The sequence below is a fragment of the Daphnia pulex genome, chromosome 10 (genome assembly GCF_021134715.1).
Source record: "Daphnia pulex isolate KAP4 chromosome 10, ASM2113471v1".
Taxonomy (NCBI): domain Eukaryota; kingdom Metazoa; phylum Arthropoda; class Branchiopoda; order Diplostraca; family Daphniidae; genus Daphnia; species Daphnia pulex.
In genome coordinates, this window is record NC_060026.1 from 15,497,125 (window position 1) to 15,519,816 (window position 22,692).

The 22,692-nt window shown below is 39.8% G+C and overlaps 6 protein-coding genes and 1 long non-coding RNA gene across 10 annotated transcripts; 4 read left to right on the plus strand and 3 right to left on the minus strand.

The window, feature by feature from the left end:
- Positions 1 to 457: 457 nt before the first annotated feature.
- Positions 458 to 3,322, minus strand: LOC124205579 (matrix metalloproteinase-16-like). Of its 4 annotated transcripts, none has more exons than XM_046603025.1 (10): positions 2,905 to 3,322; positions 2,600 to 2,729; positions 2,388 to 2,498; positions 2,159 to 2,333; positions 1,897 to 2,036; positions 1,660 to 1,805; positions 1,510 to 1,561; positions 1,306 to 1,413; positions 1,056 to 1,174; positions 458 to 994 (listed from the first exon to the last, which is right to left on the minus strand). In XM_046603025.1, exons 1-10 carry the CDS (start codon positions 3,004 to 3,006, stop codon positions 566 to 568), a joined length of 1,512 nt encoding a protein of 503 aa, XP_046458981.1. In that variant the 5' UTR covers positions 3,007 to 3,322; the 3' UTR covers positions 458 to 565. The 4 variants fall into 4 exon arrangements, with proteins under 4 accessions (XP_046458981.1, XP_046458982.1, XP_046458983.1 ...); XM_046603026.1 differs by having other exon boundaries at positions 1,077 to 1,174; positions 2,905 to 3,254; XM_046603027.1 differs by having other exon boundaries at positions 865 to 994; positions 1,056 to 1,178; positions 2,905 to 3,251.
- A 1,800-nt stretch (positions 3,323 to 5,122) lies between these two features.
- LOC124205581 lies at positions 5,123 to 8,899 on the plus strand. The gene is made up of 9 exons (XM_046603030.1): positions 5,123 to 7,000; positions 7,063 to 7,146; positions 7,211 to 7,453; positions 7,531 to 7,678; positions 7,750 to 7,877; positions 7,941 to 8,063; positions 8,128 to 8,273; positions 8,367 to 8,616; positions 8,684 to 8,899. Exons 1-9 carry the CDS (start codon positions 6,835 to 6,837, stop codon positions 8,806 to 8,808), a joined length of 1,413 nt encoding a protein of 470 aa, XP_046458986.1. The 5' UTR covers positions 5,123 to 6,834; the 3' UTR covers positions 8,809 to 8,899.
- An 839-nt stretch (positions 8,900 to 9,738) lies between these two features.
- LOC124205582 lies at positions 9,739 to 11,757 on the plus strand. Its single transcript, XM_046603031.1, has 8 exons — positions 9,739 to 9,967; positions 10,039 to 10,284; positions 10,347 to 10,494; positions 10,567 to 10,694; positions 10,768 to 10,890; positions 10,951 to 11,096; positions 11,164 to 11,413; positions 11,473 to 11,757. The coding sequence occupies exons 1-8, from the start codon at positions 9,835 to 9,837 to the stop codon at positions 11,631 to 11,633; spliced, it is 1,335 nt and encodes a 444-aa protein (XP_046458987.1). The 5' UTR covers positions 9,739 to 9,834; the 3' UTR covers positions 11,634 to 11,757.
- A 278-nt stretch (positions 11,758 to 12,035) lies between these two features.
- LOC124205583 lies at positions 12,036 to 14,303 on the plus strand. The gene is made up of 8 exons (XM_046603032.1): positions 12,036 to 12,401; positions 12,469 to 12,558; positions 12,629 to 12,937; positions 13,005 to 13,152; positions 13,233 to 13,354; positions 13,430 to 13,567; positions 13,652 to 14,050; positions 14,126 to 14,303. Exons 1-8 carry the CDS (start codon positions 12,197 to 12,199, stop codon positions 14,263 to 14,265), a joined length of 1,551 nt encoding a protein of 516 aa, XP_046458988.1. The 5' UTR covers positions 12,036 to 12,196; the 3' UTR covers positions 14,266 to 14,303.
- Positions 14,304 to 15,074: 771 nt separating this feature from the next.
- LOC124205584 lies at positions 15,075 to 15,898 on the plus strand. Its single transcript, XR_006879404.1, has 3 exons — positions 15,075 to 15,323; positions 15,479 to 15,590; positions 15,811 to 15,898. It is a non-coding gene; the product is annotated as an uncharacterized LOC124205584 (long non-coding RNA).
- Positions 15,899 to 16,196: 298 nt separating this feature from the next.
- On the minus strand, positions 16,197 to 18,531 carry LOC124205588. Its single transcript, XM_046603035.1, has 9 exons — positions 18,317 to 18,531; positions 18,144 to 18,239; positions 17,771 to 18,076; positions 17,555 to 17,702; positions 17,366 to 17,487; positions 17,159 to 17,296; positions 16,942 to 17,087; positions 16,585 to 16,867; positions 16,197 to 16,478 (listed from the first exon to the last, which is right to left on the minus strand). The coding sequence occupies exons 1-9, from the start codon at positions 18,504 to 18,506 to the stop codon at positions 16,330 to 16,332; spliced, it is 1,578 nt and encodes a 525-aa protein (XP_046458991.1). The 5' UTR covers positions 18,507 to 18,531; the 3' UTR covers positions 16,197 to 16,329.
- Positions 18,532 to 19,807: 1,276 nt separating this feature from the next.
- On the minus strand, positions 19,808 to 22,007 carry LOC124205589. Its single transcript, XM_046603036.1, has 8 exons — positions 21,719 to 22,007; positions 21,325 to 21,642; positions 21,094 to 21,268; positions 20,893 to 21,020; positions 20,697 to 20,822; positions 20,487 to 20,626; positions 20,143 to 20,413; positions 19,808 to 20,058 (listed from the first exon to the last, which is right to left on the minus strand). The coding sequence occupies exons 1-8, from the start codon at positions 21,945 to 21,947 to the stop codon at positions 19,940 to 19,942; spliced, it is 1,506 nt and encodes a 501-aa protein (XP_046458992.1). The 5' UTR covers positions 21,948 to 22,007; the 3' UTR covers positions 19,808 to 19,939.
- Positions 22,008 to 22,692: the final 685 nt, after the last annotated feature.

A 22,692-nucleotide genomic window follows, 5' to 3' on the forward strand; every position in this document is an offset into this window, starting at 1 on the left:
ACCCTTTTCATTGTAGGTTTATGCAGGATTTGGATACATCAAGGTTGCGAAATAACTATTAAAGGTTAATAGTTTAATCATTGTTTTGAGATCGAACTGCCCTTTTCCTGAACAGGTACGGATTTCGCGCTCTAGTTTTAGGTAACCCATCTACGTCCACTTTAATGGCAGGGGAAACGTCGTTATCATTTTACTCTTGTTTGCATATTTAAATAACACATCAAATAGTGAAATTCAAAACACCTTATATTACAGCCAATTGCCACATCTTACACACACCTCCCAGATTTATCAGCACCTTGATACCGTTTAAAAAAAGTATTTCTTTTTTTGAAATTGATAAGTTTTACTCCAAGCGTAGCATGGCTAAAAGCTTATTTTTTATATTTGATCAAGCTGGCTTATTTCTGCCCTAGATGTAAACCCTTAAACCCAGAACTATTGGTAAACAAAGGTATGATTTTATAAAGGTTTATTTACTTATAAGTCTTATACAACCAATAAGTATAGGTGCCTATATTGCTTAACACCCAAGGAAGTATATTTATTAATGTCCTTATCCTGATTACAGGTTCAGATTCCAAGCGGAAAAATAAGCATTAGAGCGACTCGTATCGTTGGTCCCCTTGTAGCCCACCAGATTTCCATCGTCCTGCATGATGAGGAAGCAATCACCTCCTTCCGCATTCCTGCGACTCTTCCACAAAGGACTTTCCGGCTTGGACTTGTCTATGACCGTGATGTGGCCATCGTTGCGCAATTGGACTTGATTGGCACCTTTACCAGCAGTGACTGTGGAAAATTCAGCCTTGCCACCCTTGTCACGTTTGTAGATGACGAAATTTCCATCTTCCTGCAAGATGGCCGCAAATTGGCGATTCTGCGACATCAGGTATTGATTGGTGCTCAAATGATATCCGCGTCTCATCCGGTCGCCCATGCAGTTGCCTAGACGGCCGTCGAAAATGGCCTCTGCGATTTCAAAAGACTGCGCCTATAATTAAAGAAAGAAATTTAGCCATCTAATGACATAACTCTTTTTACATATTACTAACCCAATTGAAGCTTGAACGAACTAATGGCCTGGTCTCGAAAGAATTAACGTCCCATTCCTCCATCGGGACGGCAGGAGATGCAGAACTGCAAGAATTCGACGGCTGACTCGGTTTTAGTCCTGGCTGGTCAAGTATTTATATGAAAATTTTTTGAAATTTTCAATAAAAGCGAATTGTTTTAGTTTTGAAAAATTTGATTTTTTGAATTTTTTTCAGTAAGGGAAAAATACTATTAAATTAATCCAAATACCTTCTAATTTTGTATTCAAATTAGTTCGTGTGTCAATTAAATCATTTCTCAGTTCAATATTCTTTTTCTCCAAATTGTTCACGGTTGTTCTAAAGAGCTCAAGAGTGGCTGCAATTAAGTTATACAATAATTTCATTAATACACATGGAAATTTAGAATTTTACCTCAAACCTAGCACAAAAAAATTACATTTCTAGCATATACCTTCTAATTCAAGCGCCAATTTCCTGCTGAACTGATTCTTCCCGTACAGTTCCTAAAACGCGTTTTTTAATGAATCATTAAGGGAAAAAAAAAAAGGAAATTGAATCATTTTATGTAACGATTGAATTTCAAAATATTGGTTCAATGTACCTGGATGCCTTCAATGTCGTCCTTGTCTAATTTGAAATCAGAACTATAACCGTAGAACGGATACATCACAGCCGTGGTTACATGTGTGTGTTCCAGTCCCAAAGAGTGGCCAAACTCGTGAGTAGCCACCTGGAATAAATTTGTCCCTGTGCGGATACAAAGAAATAGAGCAACATTTAGAACTGAATTCAGTTAAGGAAAAACGCATTGATGGATGCAAATCAATACACGTTTTACCTTTAACAGAGTCGAGCGTCCAGGTTTCACCATCGTCAAAATGAGCATCACCTCCATAAATGGGATAGGTAGCGTGAGCTAAAGTACGACCCGGGCCATCATTGAAGGATGGGCAACTTCCATGTTCTCCAGACGCAAAACTAAATTAAACAACCCAAAAGTATAATTTATGAAATTGTGCCAGATAATTAACATTATTCACTATTTGTAGTAAATAAATGCCAGGTAATGGGAAATTATTTCATTAAATCAATATACATACAGGATGTCGATGTCGACGTCAGCCGATGTATTGTTGACATGGACGAAGGTCAAATCGGTCACGTCCGCCCACATCTGAAAGGCTCTGGCGATTTCACGATCTACGTCAGATTTGGGCATATCCTCCGTGTATTTCTTAATTTTATAAGTTAATTGTTTCTTAGGCCAATGGCTCCCTATTGAATTAACAATTTGTACAAGACCTTATTTGTAATATTGCTTATCCCTGCCTTGAATGGCGAATCGCTTCCGGCGAGTGCTGGAATGACCGGTGCGAGTTCGATCCGCAACACCACAACGCGGTTTATTAATCAATTCCAATGTCTCCTTATCAAGTTCACCTGCGAATCAATTTTTGAAAAAAATTTCTCTTTATACATAATCGACTTATTATTTTAAAAAGGCCTGAAGGCAAATGTAAATACTGTTTCAATGACCTTACCCGTTTTCTTCAATCCAGCAAAGGATTGAAAATCTTTAATTGCATCAATGAAAGATTCAGCTTTAACACTTTCCGAATAAGAAGAGTCCTGAGGCCCACGTTCCAAATAGCCGAATCTTTCCAGGTATTCCTAAACGATGACGTTATGAAAAAGAACATGCAAATAAGCAACATTAAGATAATCCTAATAATTGCGAGGTCTGCTGGTTTTATTGCGTTTTTTCGCTGGTGAACTAAAATGATTGGCAACATGACTGAAAATCAAGAAACCGGGAATTATAATTTTTTAAAACGGAATTATTTACCGCTGCTTCGTCGGCACTGTCGATTGGAGCAGCGACGACATAATTTATTCCCGACAAGTAACACACGAAACACAATGTTGTCAACCACATTAGATGCCACATATTTTATATCAAACAACTAAGCGACTGCTGAGTTGAAGAAAAAAGTAATCCAAGTTCTAATGAGGATCTTTTCGCTCGGAAACAAAATTCACGTCTGCTCACGCTTCGGCCACTGTTGGTTGCTGGTTTTTTCGCGATAGCTGTGTAAAGTGTGTGTTGAGGCTGTGGATTATTAATGTTTTTATTCCATCGATGTGTTGCCATCAGTATCAAATTTAAAATGTCCTTGGGATTTGAAGGTTCAGACTGAAGTGGTAGAACAAAATATTTATTTGCTTTATAGACGATGAGACCTTTGTTGATCTTTGAAAATTTCACCCAAAGATAAACAATTTTTGTTTGTTTTATATTGGGAATTTTGCTTACTTTAACTGTTTTCATTAAACCGCGAGAAAAGAAATTTTTAAAAAAGTTATATTTTTATATTATTATTTTTTTTTCTATCAATTTAAATTAAGATTATTCCTCTAGAAAAAAGAATCTGCAAAATAAGAAACCCACAAGAATTTGTGAGTGAAGAATGTCTTCGCTTTTTCGCAACCACTGACACTCTCTTATCATTTTGGCCATCGGCTATAGCCCCGATGGCGTCCACCGCAGGATGAAGCTTTTCTTGTCTCACCATCTATATTCATATGTCATTCACTATATAAATAATTCATTGGATATATTGCGGCTTAGTATATAAAGTCGTATTAATCACGCTCGACTGCGTTTCTAACTTTCTTTTTGTTCGACGGCCAAATGGTTTCCGCACGAGTGGATTCCCTTTCAAACTTATTTAGGATAAAAGAGACCACCGGTTATTTATTTTGCGTTATTTTGTTTGGGTAAAAGTCTATTTTACCCGACCAACTTCTTACTTTACTTTACTTATCTAATTCACTTTACTTTACTTAATCTAGAAAAGTAACTAAGCGGGAATGAGCCCGAGCGTAGCGAGGAAATACAGGGGTTTTGGGTGGGTATAATAAAGTATAATAAAGCATCAAACCATACTTCATTATACTTTACTATACTATAACCAAAAACAACTATATTTTTACGGTATGCTCGGGCTTATTCCCGCTTAGTTACTTATCTAGATTAAGTAAAGCAAAGTGAATTAGATAGGTAAAGTAAAAATACCACTTACTTTATTTACTTAAAGGTAATCCAATTGCCGCAATACAAAACGAACTTAACAGCACAACTCTATGTCCCTTATTAAGGAATCAACATGATTTCTTCGTAAAAGCAAATCCCAAATTCTGCAGTTAAGATGGCGAGTTTTTGGTTTCACGAACAATCTGTGATACACTTCTGAGTCGTTATTAGCTACAAAAAGTCTAGTCAAAATACGCCCGTCTAATTCCTGAGATGTTGCACTACCACCGTCAAAAATCAAACTAATTCAGGTGTCGTCTGCTACGGAAATTCTCAGACGTTGCATGCATCACAATTTGAGCCATACTTATACTTTGAATATTAAATTTTATTTGATAAGTTTTCCACGCAACACATGATAAACTTAAATATAAAAGTAAATTTTTTATCAATGTGCAGTGTTTGGCAATGAATCGCAGTAAAAATGTTTTTTTTTGTGGGGGGGAGACCCCCCCAACCCCCCCTTTTTTTTATTTTTATCCAGATTGTCCCCCAAAAGCCCACCATTTCAACTTACGCTTTTTACGCTAAATGATTTGTTAACGAAAACAGCCAACAAACATCGAAATTTTTCAGCCATATTATACTTATTAATATAACCTAACCTAACCTAACCTAACCTAACCTAACCTAACCTACTATACTTTACTTTATCTTATAAGTATACATGAAACGTCAAAATCATAATAAAGTAAAGTAAAGTATCTTCATCATGATATAATATAGTAAAGTTCCATGACCTTTATATGAATAATAAAGTATAGTAATATAAAGTAACAACTTGATTGCCACTTACAAGTTGTTAATAATACAGTAAAGTTTATAATGATTTGATGCTACTTTCATCGATCGTGGATTTGAACCACCAACCATTATGTTAGAATTCTAGTGCTATGCCACAGCGCTAATCGACACTTCCTCGATACGCAAAATGTTTTAATAACATTTACAGTTATATCATAATAAAGTAAACTGTAATAATTTGAATAAAGCTGTATTTATATGGCACAATGAACTTCATAATAAAGTAGGATAAAATAATATAACGTTAAAATAAAAAGTAAAGTAAATCTTGATTGACCCTTACTTTAAAATAAAAATAATTTAATTTATATATTTCACCTGATCTCGGATTTGAACCACTGAGCCATGAATTTCTAATCCAGTGCTATACCACAGTGCTAATCGACATTGCTTCGATGTGAAAATAAATAAACTAAATAATATTTCACTATTATGTATTAATTATGAATTTTTGGCAACAGTGTTTTAATAATATTGACAGGATGCCAGTCTGCTACACGGTAGGGAACGAGAGGTTGTACGTGAAATTTCTCGTATTTAAGTAAAGTGAAGTAAAGTAAAGTGAAGTGAAGTGAAGTAAAGTGTAAATTAAGTGAGTGTAGTAATAATTGAGAATTAAGGAAAAAATTAAGTATAATAAAGTAAAAATAAAGTAGAATTAAGTAAGGTTTTGGTCGGCTAAAATAGACTTTAACCTTTGTTTGTTTGTGACAAACTGTTAGCCGATTATATGCCGCGATTGCGGATGAATACATAGTCAACTTCAAGGATTCCTAAACGGTATTTAAGGTCATTTCCGGAATGGTTGGAATTAATTTTTATTTTTTCAGGGGATTGCTTTTACGGTAATTTTAATCTTATAAGAAGCGGAGAAAAAAATTTATATGGCCAACGGAAATTTCCCGATGAAGCGGAATAATAGTGGAATGTATCAAATTTGTTTTTTTTTTTTAAATTCATGGTTCAAATGAATTACACATTTCGTTTGTTCGATTGATTTTCATCATCACGCATCCAATTGGCAAGGATTGGCTTCGCGTGAGCGTGCCGAACATTACATGGGTCCATTTCCCACTTAGCCAACATAAAGTCCAGTCGTTTGTGTCGGACATCACCTATAGCATTGACCTTCTTTTTCCCGCTAACGGATGGACATTTTCACGCACATGCGCATATCATCAATGCGCAGCATAACTGTTTGATTGCGCCATTTTCAAATGCCTCAAAACAATTTCTTTGGGTTATTCTCCCATTAAATATTATCTGTTGCGTTACAGTTCCGATAAGAGCCGAAGAATCTTTTTCACCCCTGACCGAGTTTATAGTACCGGTTTCACCGTCACCTTTATTACGAAGCAAAAAAAAAAAAAAAAAAATCAACTAAAAATTGACGACAATTTCGTGATATCACGGAATGTCATTCAAGTTGGTCGTCTAATTATCAGAAATGGAAATCTTTTTGTCGGATTCCTTTTAACAACGAACTTTTAACAGTGAATAAAGAGAAGCCTCAACCGTTTTATACATTTAAAATGGCGCGGGATATGTTTCAAACTCCCATCAAATCAAGAGATAAGAAGAAAATTAGTTGAAGAAAAAACCTGATTAGCATTTAACTCGAAAGAAAAAATATCCAGCGTATAATAATGAACTCGCCTTTTATATAGTGTGACACAAACAATAGTATTCCAGTTTTTTCCCACGCATACCAAACATATCAGCCAGGAGATGAGCCGTTGCAGCATATGTCCGTTATTATTGTCCAGCAATAAATGAGTACCCCGTGAAGAATAGTTATGACACAAGACATTAGATCTTCTGGACAGCAAGTCGCTTTTTGCACCACTGGATCAAATATAACCCACTGGATTTTAAACCATGTTAGGTGTCGCATTAATGTTAATCGTGTTTAGTGTCACACTTCAATTACCGGGGAATAGTGCCTTGAATAATAACGAAATTATCGGACGCAGTCGGAGACAAGATTTCACAAATCTGAATCCTTTCAATTCCAATTGGTTTAAACGCGCAATTTGCGCCTCCGGTAAGAGTCAAAAGCTTGTCATAAAGTTTAATGAAATTAATTACATCAATTTAAATGTTTAGACGCAACTAGTGGCAATCGAATAGGAAAAAGGTCAAGATTCCCCAACACATTTGAATATTCCAACGAAATAGAAGATGACTGGGGTATGTAAGAAATAAATAATCTAAATAATACAATAACTTTTGTGATTATTATTTATTTAAATAGATAACGAGGTGACGTCCGGTCGATTTTTCCCGAAATTACCTTGCAAGATTAACTGGCGAAGGGATTTCTTCCGGCGAGTGAGAAATACGGTCAACCCGCTGTCGAATTTCATGCCGTGCAGGTCGTCGCAGGAGAATTTGATGTCGGAAACGGGAGTGTGTCTTCTCCCGCCCGTCTGCTCGTTCTACGGAGGCCGGGCGACAACTGGCGGCCGCTGTCGAATGGGACTATCTTGTTGCGTCAGTGAGTTTAATTGGTTTAATTCAATTTCCTTCTATCGTTATTCATTTTTAAACGCGCTGGCAATTTTTACTATTAAGATGAGATTCCCAACTGCGGGCAGTTGGTCACGTTCAACAACACGTACTGGCAATCGCCATCTTTTATCAATTCGGAAAGCAGTTGCAATTTGACTATCAAACTCGACCACCATTTAGTGGAGCAGAGTAAACCCATTTGTCAAATTCGGTCAGCCAAATCATTTAATTATTTTACCTATAGGAATAAACTAAATAATTGTTATCATTAATTAATTGCAGACTTGATTTTTTAACGTTCTCGCTTGCGCAACCCAATGCGAACACCGTTTGTGACGTGGATCACTTCCAAGTGACCGGAGCAACTAATAAAATCCCAGTCATTTGCGGTGAAAATCACGGACAGCACAGTATAAGCCAAACGAAGATGATGTCACTGATTCATTTTATTAACGCAATTTATTTTTAAAAAGTGTATTTAATGATCCCGCGAGTTTCCAATCAAGTCGAACTGCTCATGACACTCGGCACTTCGACCGTCCACCGCATCTGGCGAATTAAAATCGCTATGCTTTCATGCGATTCGGAATATTTAGGTAGAATTAAAATCCTTTTCTATTAACTATGGTTTTCATTTAATTACAAATGAATTTTAAAAAGCTCCGGAAGGTTGCCTGCAATATTTCACCTCGTCGGTGGGTTCGGTGATGACATTTAATTGGAAGGACACGTCCAGCAGGACGACTCGCCAACTGGCCAATCAGGATTATTACATGTGTTTCAGAAAAGAGTTGGTCCAACGGCAGGTAATAATAAAATTAATCGTCATTTGAATTACGCGCCAAAAACTATTTCAGAATTTATTTCCACAATTTTATTTAATGTATTTTTTTAAACAGGCCAGCCCTCAGATTGCCACGACTTTGTGCTTATCGCAGTGCCAAGTGACCAGCGGACTTCCGTTTAGCGTGTCCGGAAATTTGGCGGAAACTAGTCAAGCATCCGGAGCGTTGTCGTGCAGTAACGATTACATTGTATTCCCCGGCGGATACAGTTGGCCGCCTACTACACCGCTGAATCAGCGGGATCGTTACTGCGGGACTCTTCTGTCCCAAGTGGACGAAGGTATCGAGCCGCAAACGATTTGCAGTGAGTCTAATAATTAATTGGCTTATAAATATGTTCTATGTTGATTGATGCTATTTCCTCCTTCAAGGTACGGCCAAACCCTTCCGGTTGCTCTACCGGACCAATGGTGACGACACGCTATCCATTCCGATGGATTCGACGCTAATCGGCAACCAAGGATTCTGCTTAAATTTCGAACAGAAATTAACTTAAAAACCGTAAGCAGCTGCTGCCATAATCCAAGTTAAAAAATAAAGGAACTTTTTTAAATTGTACAATTCTAATAAAATTATTTCTCGTTCAATTCAACACATTTTTTAATGACCGTTATTTTTTTAAGTTCAAACTGGTAGCGGGAGAATGTTAATAGTTAATTTCAATCAATTGTGAATATAGGATAACGAGCGACGAATTAAAATATAATCGCACCGAAATTCACAATCAATTTTTTCCTAGACTTTTATCTAATTGATCTGCTCTTCGTGCATTCTAAAATTTTTTAAAATAATACTTTGATTGCCAACTCGTGTTTTGGCTGAAATAAAAAAAGCGCAATCATTCCATCCGCTTGTTAATTCGTAATCATGGCCGCTGCGATTACATAGAACCAAGCAATCTAGACTATTATGTTGGACTTTGTTAAATGCGCTCCAAGTGTAAACGTGATTGCGATTCATACAGGAATAAACAAACGAGAAGGATAGCAGTCCTAGATAAACATTTCGGTGAAGCGCGTTGACAAGAATGTCGGATGACATGGGAATAAACTTTCTGGAAATATTCACTATTAAACTGTAGTACAAGCTGGCGAACACGGTTTATCAGATTCCTATCTCAGTGTCAGTCAAGATTATAATGGCAGAAGGATGTTTTTAACAGCCGAGGAGTTGCATCAACTGATTTCTGAGAGATAAGTGGAAGAATAAAAAAAAGTAGTCAAACCTGATCCAGGTAAAAACCAAAAAAACAACTTGGAGTAATGAACTTGAACAATACACATCCAGTTTTTTTCATCCCCAGCATATACCCAGAAGAATCCATTAAATTGCTGAGAGTTTTAATGTCAAATGTGTATCTCCTTGACACGTAGTTGTTGCAGCACAATGCGCTCACGAAAAAGAAATGGAAAAGATTCCGGTCGCGACAAAGTGCAACTTCTAGACGGAGGAGTTGAGATGTCCAGTGTCACTTTCACGTCGGCAGACGCAATATATTGTGTAGTCGCCGATAGTCAACAAGATGATTGGTTTCCTAGTGCTTGTAGTTTTATTCAGTGCCATACTCCAGTTTCCCAGTGAAGTGATTGAAAATGTCGGTGGTAAAATGCCCAGTCTGCTGGGCAGATTCGGACACTCGGCTAAATTGAGTTCAGGTAAAATTAAATTTCCAAAATTTTGTCTAATTAAGAAAATTGGCGAGAAAATCTTATTTTGTTGAGTAAAGAAGAAGAAATGCGCACCGGTCGCTTCCTCAAGAAAATAGCTTCTTATCGGGGCAAGCCCACCGGCAACGCTAACGGCAATAAATATTTATCCAAAATGAGAAGTGTCAATCCGCTGTCGACTTTCATGCCGTGCGAATCGACCAACGGAGAAGACTCGGGAATTTGTCTCATTTCTCCCGTCTGCTCCTATTACGGAGGCAAGGCCACCGACGGATTCTGCAAAATGGGATTGACTTGTTGCGTCAGTGAGTTCTAACCAGCTCTTATTTAATTGTCTAATAATATTTATTATATTCTTACGCCAAAGATGAGGTGAACTCTTGTGGGCCGCTGATTACGTTTAACAACACTTACTGGCAATCACCGGCCATCATCAGTTCGGAGAGCAGTTGCGGATTGACAATCAAATTGGACCAGCATCTCATCGAACAAAAGAAGCCAATCTGCCAGATACGGTAGTACATTATCACATTTTTGTAATGAGATATACTCTGGTTTATATTTCTTTTTTAAATCTTTTGGAATAGACTCGATTTCCTAACGTTTTCGCTTGCGCAACCCAATGCGGAAACCATTTGCAGCGTTGACAGTTTTCAAGTGGCTGGAGCTGTTAACAAAATCCCGGCCATTTGCGGAGACAATAACGGCCAGCACAGTATATTACAAGCTTTTTAAATGATTCAACTCTTATTTTTAGTGAATTAATATTTATATTATTGTCGTAAAAGTTTACTTGATGCTCCCTCGCATTTCGTCAAGTGTTCAGATTGTTATGACATTCGGCACTTCCAACATCCATCGCATGTGGAACATCAAAATTGCTCTACTACCTTGCGACGCGGATTATTTAGGTAATTATATTTAAGTTGATTAATTTAACTTTTTCTTAACAGCTCATTTCCTGTTTTTAGCTCCGGATGATTGCCTGCAGTATTTCACCTCTCCAGTGGGTTCAATCATGACATTCAACTGGAAGGATAAATCCAGCCGGATAACCCGTCAACTGGCCGGCCAGGATTATTACATTTGCTTCCGGACGGAACTAGTCAACAATCACGTAAGCATAGTTCAATCAAATTGATTCCTATTTAAATATGTAACACAAATTAATTTGCATAATATAGGCGATCGCTCAGGTGGCTACTGCCCTTTGCCTTTCACACTGTGAGGTATCCAGCGGTCTGCCGTTTAGTCTATCCGGGAATGTTCCTGGAACTAGCCAAGCCGCAGGTGATGAATCGTGCACCAACGATTACATCGTCTTCCCCGGAGGATTCAGTCTGCCGCCGACCATTCCAATTAAACAGCGGGATCGTTTTTGCGGGACCACTCTGTCACAAGTCGGGTCCGGCAACATCTCCCAAACGATTTGCAGTAATTTAAATTAGACTTTAATCGAATTGGTTAATTATTTTTCGTTCAATTACAATCAGGCACAGCCAAGCCCTTTCGATTGCTCTACCGGACGAATGGGGACGAGTCAATCACTCCCGTCGTCGATGCTAATCCGCTTCTAGGCAATCAAGGATTCTGCTTGAAATACGAACAGAAATTCAATTTGGAAATCGATCGCCCACTTGAGAACGAAGATTAAGAATAGATATATGCCCTGTGATGACGACGCATATCGATTCGAGCTGTCTGAGCGCGCCATATTCAAATATTCATTTAACTGTGTACAGTTTTTCGTTTTAATTCAATCCAAGATTTGAAAAAAAGAATGCATGTAACTGTATTTAATTAGTATCCTGTTGCAGAAGACATTGTTCTACGGGTGTATTGAATTAAACAAAACAAAACAAAAAATTCTAAAATTACGTGGCGCAGCCGGAAGAAAAAAAAAAAAAGGAAAATCACGACGGCGGGCGTATACATATGATATGCACAAAAAAGGAGACGGCCAATTTACGGGTGAGGTTCAACGCTTGATTCCAAGGGCAAGAGCTGGGAAACGGTGGGAGATAAATGGTGTAAAGTGTGTTATTCATCATCACAGTGATGAACGAATGGCAACGGTCGGATCTCCCGACAGCCATCAGCAACTTTCGAAAAAAAAACCCCAAAAAGTCCAACCCTGAACGAGTATAAAAGGCCGGAACCGTCTGAGGATATTCGTAGTTGGATATTAGACGAACTGTACGCAAGTATATCCACAACATGTTGAAAATGTCTCTGCTGTTGCCTGTTGTGTTGTTCGTGTTCACGCAAGCCGCAAGCGCGTGCGACGACGACCTATACGAACAATTTCCGACCACACGACAAGGTTCAGATGATTATTGGGCCGATGCGTACGGATACGTCCCTCATCAGCAGCCATTCAACTTCCCTTACTACCAGCAGCAAAATGATTTCGTTCCATCAGGTATTACAATTTTAAAACATTTTTAAAAATCCCGCGCAATTTTTAAATTTAATTTCTTTTTTGACAGACCGTGTTATGTCGTACCAGGGACGCAATTCGCTCAGCAGACCGAAATTCAGCAGCCTGAAGCCCTTGAAAAATTATTTCACCAATGAAAGTGAGTTATTATAATCAGTTAATCAATGATCCTGATGGCTAATTAATTATTTCAATCCTAATTTCAATAGACAATGAGGAATACGATAGGAACGGCCAGCCGGAAGGCCGTTTCGGCATCACCGGTCTGAAAGCTTCCCTGATCAACACGGGCCTCTTCAACAATCGATTCACGCCGGCCAACACATGGCGGCCGTTTTCCAATCTTGCCGACCGATCGCCCATCACCATCAATCCCAATTTCGAAAATCCCATCTCTTCCTTCGACGCCTGCAAGTCGCCCAATGGGGAAGCCGGAATTTGCGCTCCGGGAAACATCTGCTCGTTGTTCGGCGGTCGGCCGAGCGGCTCCTGCGTCCTGGGCAAAGTTTGCTGCATCAGTAAGTCTAAAAATTAATGATTTATTCAAATTGTGAAAGGTCTAAATGATATTGGCTATTTAAATAGATGCCATTACATCATGCGGCGGGAGTGTGACCCTCAACAACACTTTCTGGCAGTCTCCGGCCACCATTAGCGCTCCGTCTACCTGTTCGCTAACTGTCAAACTGGACGCCAAATTCGTTGAGCAAAAGAGACCCATCTGTCAACTGCGGTAAGTCAATTTCAATCTTCTCCAATCGATTGCCACATCAAGTCGTTTTGAATAATGAACAATGTGGTTATGTCTTTTAGTTTGGATTTGGTTTCGTTCACGACCGCTCAGCCGACAGCCGGAACGTGCACGGACACATTTCAAGTTGGCGGCTCCACCAGCACAGTGCCGATCATTTGCGGCGACAACAGCGGACAGCACAGTGAGTATATCGAATATGTGAAGCATAGAATTCGGCCATTCGGGTGCAAATCATTTTGAAATAATTATTTGTTAGTGTACATTGATGTGCCGTCATCGGCGACCATCGCCACCGATGTCCAGCTCATGTTCAATTTCGCAGCGGGAACCGGCACCATCACGCGCTCCTGGAACATCAAAATCGCCATGCTTCCGTGCGGCGCCTCCTATCTCGGTAAATTCATTTCAAATAAAAAGAAATTTTGTTTTTTTAATTAAATTAAATTACGTCATAATAATTTTTGATTCATTTCAATAGCCCCGAAGGATTGTCTGCAATATTTCACCTCAGCTTCCGGCACGATCAAGTCGTTTAATTGGCAGGACGTCGCCGTGGCCGCCACCCGCCAGCTCAACAATCAGAATTACAACATTTGCTTCCGGACGGAAGAGATTGACAAACAGGTGTCGAGCCGGATGTGTTTCTCCACTTGCGCAGTGAACAACGGCGGAGCTCCGTTTTCTCTCACGACGGCCGCCGTGGCCGGTAATTCCGCCGTGGGAACGATCGATGCCGCGAACCTGGCTGTTTGCCTCTACGATTTCCTGCTCATCGCCGGCGGAACCGATCCGGCCACCGGATTAGCTGCCGATCGCTTCTGCGGAGAGCAGTTCAATCCAATCCCCGCCGGTGCAGCTGCCAGCGTCCCAGTGTGCAGTAAGTTATAGAGTCGAGTCGAATTATTTGGACTAGCTATAAATTTAATTACATTTGTCGTCGTCTCGTCAATAGGTCGAATCAAACCATTTAGAATTATCTTTCAAACGGACGCCACCGAAGCGGACATTGCTGCCGTTGGTACTGTTATTGCTGCGACTGCCGATGTCAACAACGCCGGATTTTGTCTGGATTTCCAGGAGAGAGCAAATTAAAAAGTCCAAACCTCAATCCAACTTTATTATTATTATTTTAGAATGCCTTCCAAATTTTTTTAAATTTTTTGAATGTTTCTCATCTTTTCGGTTGCCATTTTTATTCATGGGATTATATAATATGCTGTTGGGTTTGGTTCAAAATGCGTTTAATTCCATACAACTTTGTTCTTTTCAAATAAAAATTCAAAAGCTTTTTACTTTGATGAGATATTCTACACTGTAATTACCGAACATCGCTGTGTGTGTGTTCTTTTTGAGCTATGATACTATACACAACTTTGCATAAAAGGGATCAACTGAAAACTTGCGTGAACGGATAAACACGTCATGTATGATGGGATATGTTGAAAGAGCTTTCGCCCTTGAACTTGACAAGTGGGATACAACTTCCCCTATGTGTGAGATCAACTATAAATGGGAAAATAATTTCTTTCTAATCGTTGAATTTGTTGCCAGGCACTTGAATATAATTGGCAAATGATGGAGTTTCCAAACATTTTCAGTCACGACGTTAAACACAGCTAGTAGATATAATTATGTCACGCGTTTCTTGAGGGCTTATCGCATTATGCGGTCAACGACCACCACTCCCCTTTCATTTTTGATTATGCATGGACGTATAGGCCTAGAGAATGACTCAGCATTTTTCCCGTTCGTGTAATAATTCCCCAGATGGGCATTTTAAAAATACAAATGGTAAAATAATTTTGAAATTGACCAAGGTCAAGTTATTCTCTTGAAAGAGATTCCACCAATTTTAAGTCGATTTTAAATTTCTATCGATATCTTATTTTAAAGCATGGCTAATTTGAATATTAGTGTCGTCTGCTTTGGCTTTGTTCACCACTTTCGAAAAACGAGACGAAGTTTAGCACGACAAAGAAAATGGAACCATGGTATAGGAGTGATGGAACGATCACTTTGTTGAAAACGTACACGTGGGTGTACGAAAAATAGCAAAACCAATAAAATTACCAAAATACGGTCGCCGTGGGAACTCTGGTGTCGTGGCTCTTTATGGAATGGCTTATTGCACACTCCATGCTGTTTAGCAGGTGAATAAAATTAAGAATACGAATCATTATGGAAGCTTATATAGAAAAGTTAAACCTGTTCTAGATTTGTGAAATGTTAGTGCCTTACTACCATCATGTAAGCACCCTGTCGATACTTTGGTTTGCATTGTGTAATAACCTTTTCCTTTGTACAGGTTTGAGACCAGAGAGCCAGCCGTCATAACTCACAACCACATGATCTTCAAGTTTTGCTTGTGCTAGTATTGTCCTCTCATCAGCAAAAATCTCAACAGTATCATTGCTTGGGTAATGATTTTAATTACTTTTGTTAACCTGTGACCTTGCTAGACGATATTTGGATGATGGATGATGCATGACTCACATCAATGCAGTGTATCACATGGAAACTTTTAATTATCCTGTTTATTAGAAATAAGTGTTTACCCAAGCTGTCTCATTTTCAACTTTTTCCTTACTTGTTTCTGCAAAACATTTTCCGTAACCCATTTTTTAATTTTTTATTTAGATAAACAGCATCCGGATTGGAGAAACTACCGATATCGGCCGGATTACGTACTTCCGCAATTCTTAAAAAACCCTCTGTCCTCGTGTACACCCATGTGAGTGTGGGTGTATTCACGAGGACTTTCTTTTTCCTATCCCGGATGGTGAATTCAACTATTCTGGTGAATAATTCAACTATTCTGCGGATGGAGCACCTGTGGATACCTGGCCGTATTTCCCAGACATAAAGGTAGGAAAACTGGATCTCTATTCTTCCTTTATTGACTGTTTGGGTGGCGTTGATTTTAAATCTTGATAATAGTACGAGGTGCGATTATTCCTAAGTAAGGCCTTTGACTGGAACTGTTTTCTTTTACCGTTTCTGTTTACAAAATTAGGGACTAGAGGTTCATTAAATAACTCGTGTAATATAGTATTGCCGAATCGAAATGATGACGCAGCCGGATAACTAGATACATAGGCGCTACATGACAATGTTTACGTTTACAATGAAATACGAGGGTAACAATAGCAGTACAATTTAATTCGTTCTCTGTTGAAAGTCGAGACAAAATCCAACGTTTCCCGCATCTCCAAACGCCGGAACTAAAATCCCCGTCGCCGGATTCACAACCACCGCGCCTTCCGTATTGTCCGTTTGATAGGTGAGCCTGAACGGTCTAGTCCGAGCTGTGGTTATGCAATCGAAACATCATTTTTATATTTCAATTCATTTTTTTTTTTATTTTTCTACCGTGAAGCGTAAAAATGTTAATTTTTATGTATAAGAACTTACTGCACACTAAGACGCTGGTGGGTGCTCCGGCCAGTGCCGGATTCAATTGATTCCCGCAAAAACGATCCGCAACTACTCCGGTGGCCGGATCTGTCCCTTGGGCGATGAGGAGAAAATCGTAGAGGCAAACGGCGATATCAACTGCCGGTGGAGGTGCCGGGTTGGGAGTAACTGTGCCAACTGCGGAATTGGCAGTGTTGGCCAAAACCGGAATCGAAGTGATGGAGAAAGCGTCGCCACCATTTGTCACAGCGCAAACTGACACGCACAACCGATTTGCGACCTGGCCACCAAAAAAGAACATTAGAAATAATTTTTATAGGCGTGGAAAAGTTATAAAAATTGTATGGTTTTTACCTGGTTGTTAACTTCCGCAGTCCGGAAGCAAATGTCGTAATTTTGATTGTTGAGTTGACGGGTGGCGGCGCCAGCGACGTCCATCCAATTAAACGATTTGACGGTACCGGAAGATGAGCTGAAAAATTGCAGGCAATCTTTCGGGGCTATAGATAAATTTAAAAAAAAATTAAGTTGATATTGGTCTGGTGTTATAACAAAGCGATTGACAAGTTACCGAGGTATGAGGCTCCGCACGGGAGCATAGCGATTTTGATTTTCCATGAACGCGAACCACTGCCGGCCCCAGCTAGGAAATTGAACATTAAACGGACGTCAGTTGGAGTAGTGTCGGATGACGGGACGTTTAGATACACTGAACGGGAATTTCAAGCCATTAAAATTCAGAAGAAAATTAATTTTGATTGAATTAAATTAAATTTACTGTGCTGTCCGCTGTTGTCGCCACAAATAATTGGCACCGGATTAATTGATCCGCTAACTTGAAACGTTTCCGTGCAGGTTCCGGCTGTCGGTTGGGCGGTCGTGAACGAAATAAAATCCAAACTAGATGCAAGAAATTAAAATCAACTTAGTAATAAATAAAATAAAATAAAAGCAAATTGACTTATACCGGACTTGACAGATAGGCATCTTTTGTTCAAGATACTTGGCGTCCAGTTTGACAGTTAGCGAACAAGTAGACGGGGCGCTAATGGTCGCTGGAGATTGCCAGAAAGTGTTGTTGAGGGTTACACTCGCTCCACATTTTGAAATGGCATCTGTCGAGAAAAGATAATAGAAATTTTTAGACGATAGTCAATAGAAGAGGAATCAACTTTAGACTTACTGATGCAGCAAACTTTGCCCAGAAGGCAGGAACCGCTCGGCCGACCGCCGAATAGCGCGCAGATGTTTCCTGGAGCGCAAATTCCGGATTCCCCGTTAGGTGACGTGCATCCGTCGAAAGTTGAGATCGAGTTTTCCAAATTGGGATTTAGAGATACGGGCGACTTGTTGGCAAGGTTGGAAAACGGCCTCCACGTGTTGGCTGGCGTGAATCGATTGTTGAATAGCCCAGCGTTGATGAGAGATGCCTTCAGACCACCAAGAGCTAATCGGCCTTCGGCTTGCTGATTGTTATCGTAATTTTTTTCTGTTGGACATAATAAATAGGTCAGCGAATTATATTACGTAAAAAGCCTATAATAGCATTTACTCACCCTTTGGGAAATATTTGTTAGACAGCCTAAAGTTGAGTGGAGGTCTTTTATTTGAATTTTGGAAAGTACGCCGTTGATATGGTGGGATAAAAGGCCCTGTAATAAACGAATCGTTAATTAAAGATTGAAACAATTAATGCAGGGAAATAGACCACCGCTTTTGAAAAACCTACCTGGGAATGCTGGAACATTGGCGTTTAACTGACGGTAAAGTCCACCAAACACATTGTCGGGATTTAATGTCCAGTAGTAGCCCGGACCTAGTTCTTTTGGCATGAATAATTCGCCTTTATTGTTATTACAAGCTCGACTTATTGGCATCAATACAAACGCAACGGTTAGGAGTGGCAAAAGTTTGGACATTTTCTCCGCGAAATGTGACAGAGAGTCGGAAGATTCGATTCGCTCTGTCTTATATATATAGCTTCGCTCCCATGATGTCTAAACACTATGAAAGGAAAAGGGCGGAGTGCTATCGTTTATTCATCCTACTAATTGCCTTAGTACGAGTCCCCCCATTTTTTTTTGGTCCTTTTGATAATTTACATCTCGCGTTTGCCCTTGGAATGATGAAGCGTTGAAATGTTTTTTGTTTTTTTTCAGCAGTTCCATCATTGTGTATGGACTCGGTGCAATTGCCGAGTACATTCACCACACCGTTATCTCTTCTCTTGAGGTCAAGCAACTCGACGATCAGAGCAGAAAATTATCTACACTTTTTTATTTCCTATGTCGCAATAATTGCAAACATCAAAATTTGCTTATCGGAACAACGAAATTTGGAATTATTAGCCGTTCAGAAAAGGCGAGGGACCCTGACATTCGTGAAAAGTTGAAAAGGGATTACATTTTTGGGGGGCAGTAGACATAAGGTCCAATATCAATTTAAGTCACATCAAGAAAATGATATAGAAGGTCGTTTGTTAATTTAAATTCCTGGAAGTTGTGAATTTACTGCACGTGCGGGACCTCAGCCATCGCATTCGGTCGACGACACGGAACTCGTCTCAGTTTTATTTTTTTGGTTTAAATTCCCGCGGGGATTTTTGAACGCGGCTATCAGACATTCAAATTGATAAACAATTGCGTGATGGATTGCGTGTTCCACACCCTATAATACGTGAAAGATTGTTGGAAAACCCAGACAGAATCCGTTGGTCGTTTTGATGCGATGAGAAATATATTTTTTAAATTATTGTTTCGATCTATTCAGCAATGCAAAATCTTGTTGCTGCATCAATATGAGGACCTGCTAATTACCGTGTGTACAGCGTAATCATATTTGCGCCTTGTTTTTCATGTTAATTTGCACAAGACTGTTGGGGATTTGGCAGGATTTTTTGTGATTTCCCTTTGCCAAATAGTGAACCTTTCGTTCGTTCGTTCGCAAGTCGGCACGCAATATCGTGTTGAAATCTTTTGGCTGAAAGATAATTGACGACTCGACTTTGCGACCGTGAACAGTCGAGTAAACAATGTTTTCGCCCTCATCAGCCTCTGCTCAAATGATCGATTATATCGGCAACAAGTTCAAGGCCTCGATTGCACTCGGGGGATTTTCGTGATTCTGGCTCAATCACGAAGTGTGCTGTTGCATCAGTGAGCTATTCTCAGCTGCTTGTCCGAAGCGCCAATTTTAAAATGCAACATGTACAAATACCAAATAGCTTTTACATTGTCGATTTGTTTATTTGAACGTATAAATATTCCAAAGTAGTTTCACATTATTTAAAATGAATCCCGAAACCCCAACCACCAGCCAGGAGTAAATGCACAAGGCAAATGGAATCTTTTTTTTACTGAATTCGGAAGTTGAGACAGAATCCACGATTTCCGCTTCCGGCTTGATCTATCGACGGGGTCAACGTCTCGTCGCGATTGGTGCGGTAAAGCATTCTGAACGGCGTCGCAGTAGCTAAACAAGGAAAACAAAAATTGTATCAATTTAACCCAATTGAAATCATTATTTCTTATTTTTCTAAGTTGCGATTGAACTTACTGCAAACGGTGGTGGAGGCCGCGTTCCCTGGCAGGGCGTTGAGTCGTTCTCCGCAGAAGCGATCGAACGCCATGTTGGTCACAGGCGCCAGATTGCCAAGATTGAAAGCTCCCGGAATGACGAGGTAGTCGTTGTTGCAATTCAGCGATCCCAGTTGACTCTGGCCGGCCGTGAAAACCAGAGGATCGAGAGCTGGGATAGCTGACGGAGTGCTGATACTAAACGGTAACTGCGTCGTCACCACAGCGCAGGGTGTCACGCACATTTGTCTCTGCGTTAACAGTTCATCCAATTTATTAAACTACATATTTAATTGATTTGAAAGTATTTCAACAATATACTACCTGAGATGATCCCGATCGGAAACAGATGCTGTAATCCTGATTGGCTAATTGGCGGGTGGCGACGCTACCGACGTCTCGCCAGTTGAACGTTTTGACACTTCCCGTGCGAGTGCTAAAGTATTGAAGGCAATCGGGTGGTGCTGCAAATTTATCAAAATTAATTTCATTCGTTTCTTTATTTTCATAGATGGCAATAGACGCGGAGTATACCCAGAACTTTTGAGCTGCAAGGTATCATGGCAATCAGAATATTCCACTGACGAGTTTCGCCGTCTGAAGGTCCGAAGTTGAACGAAAGTTGGACGTCGGTAGGTGACGGCGGTACATGCAGGTACACTGTAAGACAAAATGAAAATTACTAATTGATAATGGGAGTATACACTTGAGCGTTTTGAATTCAACTTACTGTGCTGTCCGTTGTTGAATCCGCAAATAGTTGGGACTATGTTTGTGGCTCCGGCTACTTCGAAATAGTCACCACTGCAGGCGGATTCAGCATCCGGCTGAGAAATTGTAAACAAAACGAAATCCAACCTAATGCATGGAAAAATGGCCTTATAGTATTTGTATTACAATTTCTATTAAGATCTTTTTTTTTTTAACCAACCGAATTTGGCAAATTTGTTGTTTGGCTTGTTCGGGTAGCGTCGAGTCCAGCTGGACAGTCATTGAGCAGCTGGACGAAGGAGCGATGGTCCTGACAGGCGACTGCCAATAAGTGTTGTTGAGCGTAACGGTATTGATTTGTCGGCCGAACCCGTCGTCACACGAATTAATCACCCCTGTTGACGTATAATTGTCACAATCGATTAATGAATGAATGCAACAGGAAACTTACGGATGCAACAGGCGAGGGCCGCCGAACACGACCCGCTGACACGGCCGCCGCCCGCTGTGCAGGCAGCACTGGTGGAACAAATGCCACTCTCCTTGGTAGTGGGCGACTTGCAACTGTCTCCGGCTATTGCCGGTACCAGTTGTCTGAACTCTCCGACATTCTGAAGCAAACCTGAATTCAAGATCAAGTCTGCCGCTGCCGCTTCGCTATCGATGGGCAATTGTGGAGTCATCAGACCTAATTGATTGCCAAAGGGATTTTCCAGTGCCGTGTCAAACTGTCGAAAGAGACCGGCGTTGTTGTAACCGTAATTGACGACTACTCGAAATGTAACAGAAACAATTGATAGAATTTTAGTGAAATTAATTAAGTGATTGATTTTTTATTTATTTACATGGAATTCGACTTCTCGGCTGGTAGTGAAGAGGAGACCAACGTCTCCAAGGAAACGGATTCGGATACGGAAGGAATCGGTTAGCCCTCTGGAAGAAATTTTCGTCAACGCCAACTGGATCCTCCTCTTCCATGACGTCTTCCAGCAGCTCTTCTTCGATGCTATCCAAACCGCAGCAGTTGGACGTTAACGCCAAAATGACGGTAAGAATTAGGAAAAATTTCGACATCTTATTGCTGTGTTGCTAGCGACTTCTCGACCGTGTCGCTTGGAACACTAAAAAATTTACCAACTGGACTTCGTCTTATATACTACCGGTTGATTGTTTTTTTTTGTTTTTTTAAATAATAATTATGGATATGATCCATTATCAACATTATGCAAATATAGTGTCTGCCACTCTGGACTGCCAAACCATCTTTGAAAACCCTCGAAGCAATCAACGCAGATAATTGGGAGTGTTCGACTGTTTGTCGCTTCGGGTACGTCGTACCCCCTAATTTCATATTCAAGTTTGCCGATATAGAAATGTGATCCAATTGTTTATACTCGGTAAACAACTCCCATCTAATATTTGTTTTTAGTTTGAAAAAATTGCGCTAACTTCTACCACGCAAAAAACGAATTAATATCTTTCGGAATACTGACGATGATCTTAATCTTATTGAATATCAATGGAAATTAACGACAGAAGCGTTTTTTAGCCTTTTAGGTCATCAAGCGAACATAATTTAATTTTTGTATACGTTTTCTGCATAGGTCTAGTCGGCTTGTAATAGAAAAACGGAATGGACAAGTTTTAAGCAGTTTTTAGGGGACGCATTCTGAAGCCGTCGGAATTAATTCAACTTGGGGCATTGTTACAGGTGAGTTGGCAGTTTAATCATTTCGAATAATTCGAAGCGCGCATACAAGTGAAACCTCTTTTTAACGAGCACTGTTCATGAAAAACGTCTTTGGAATAACCCTTCAGG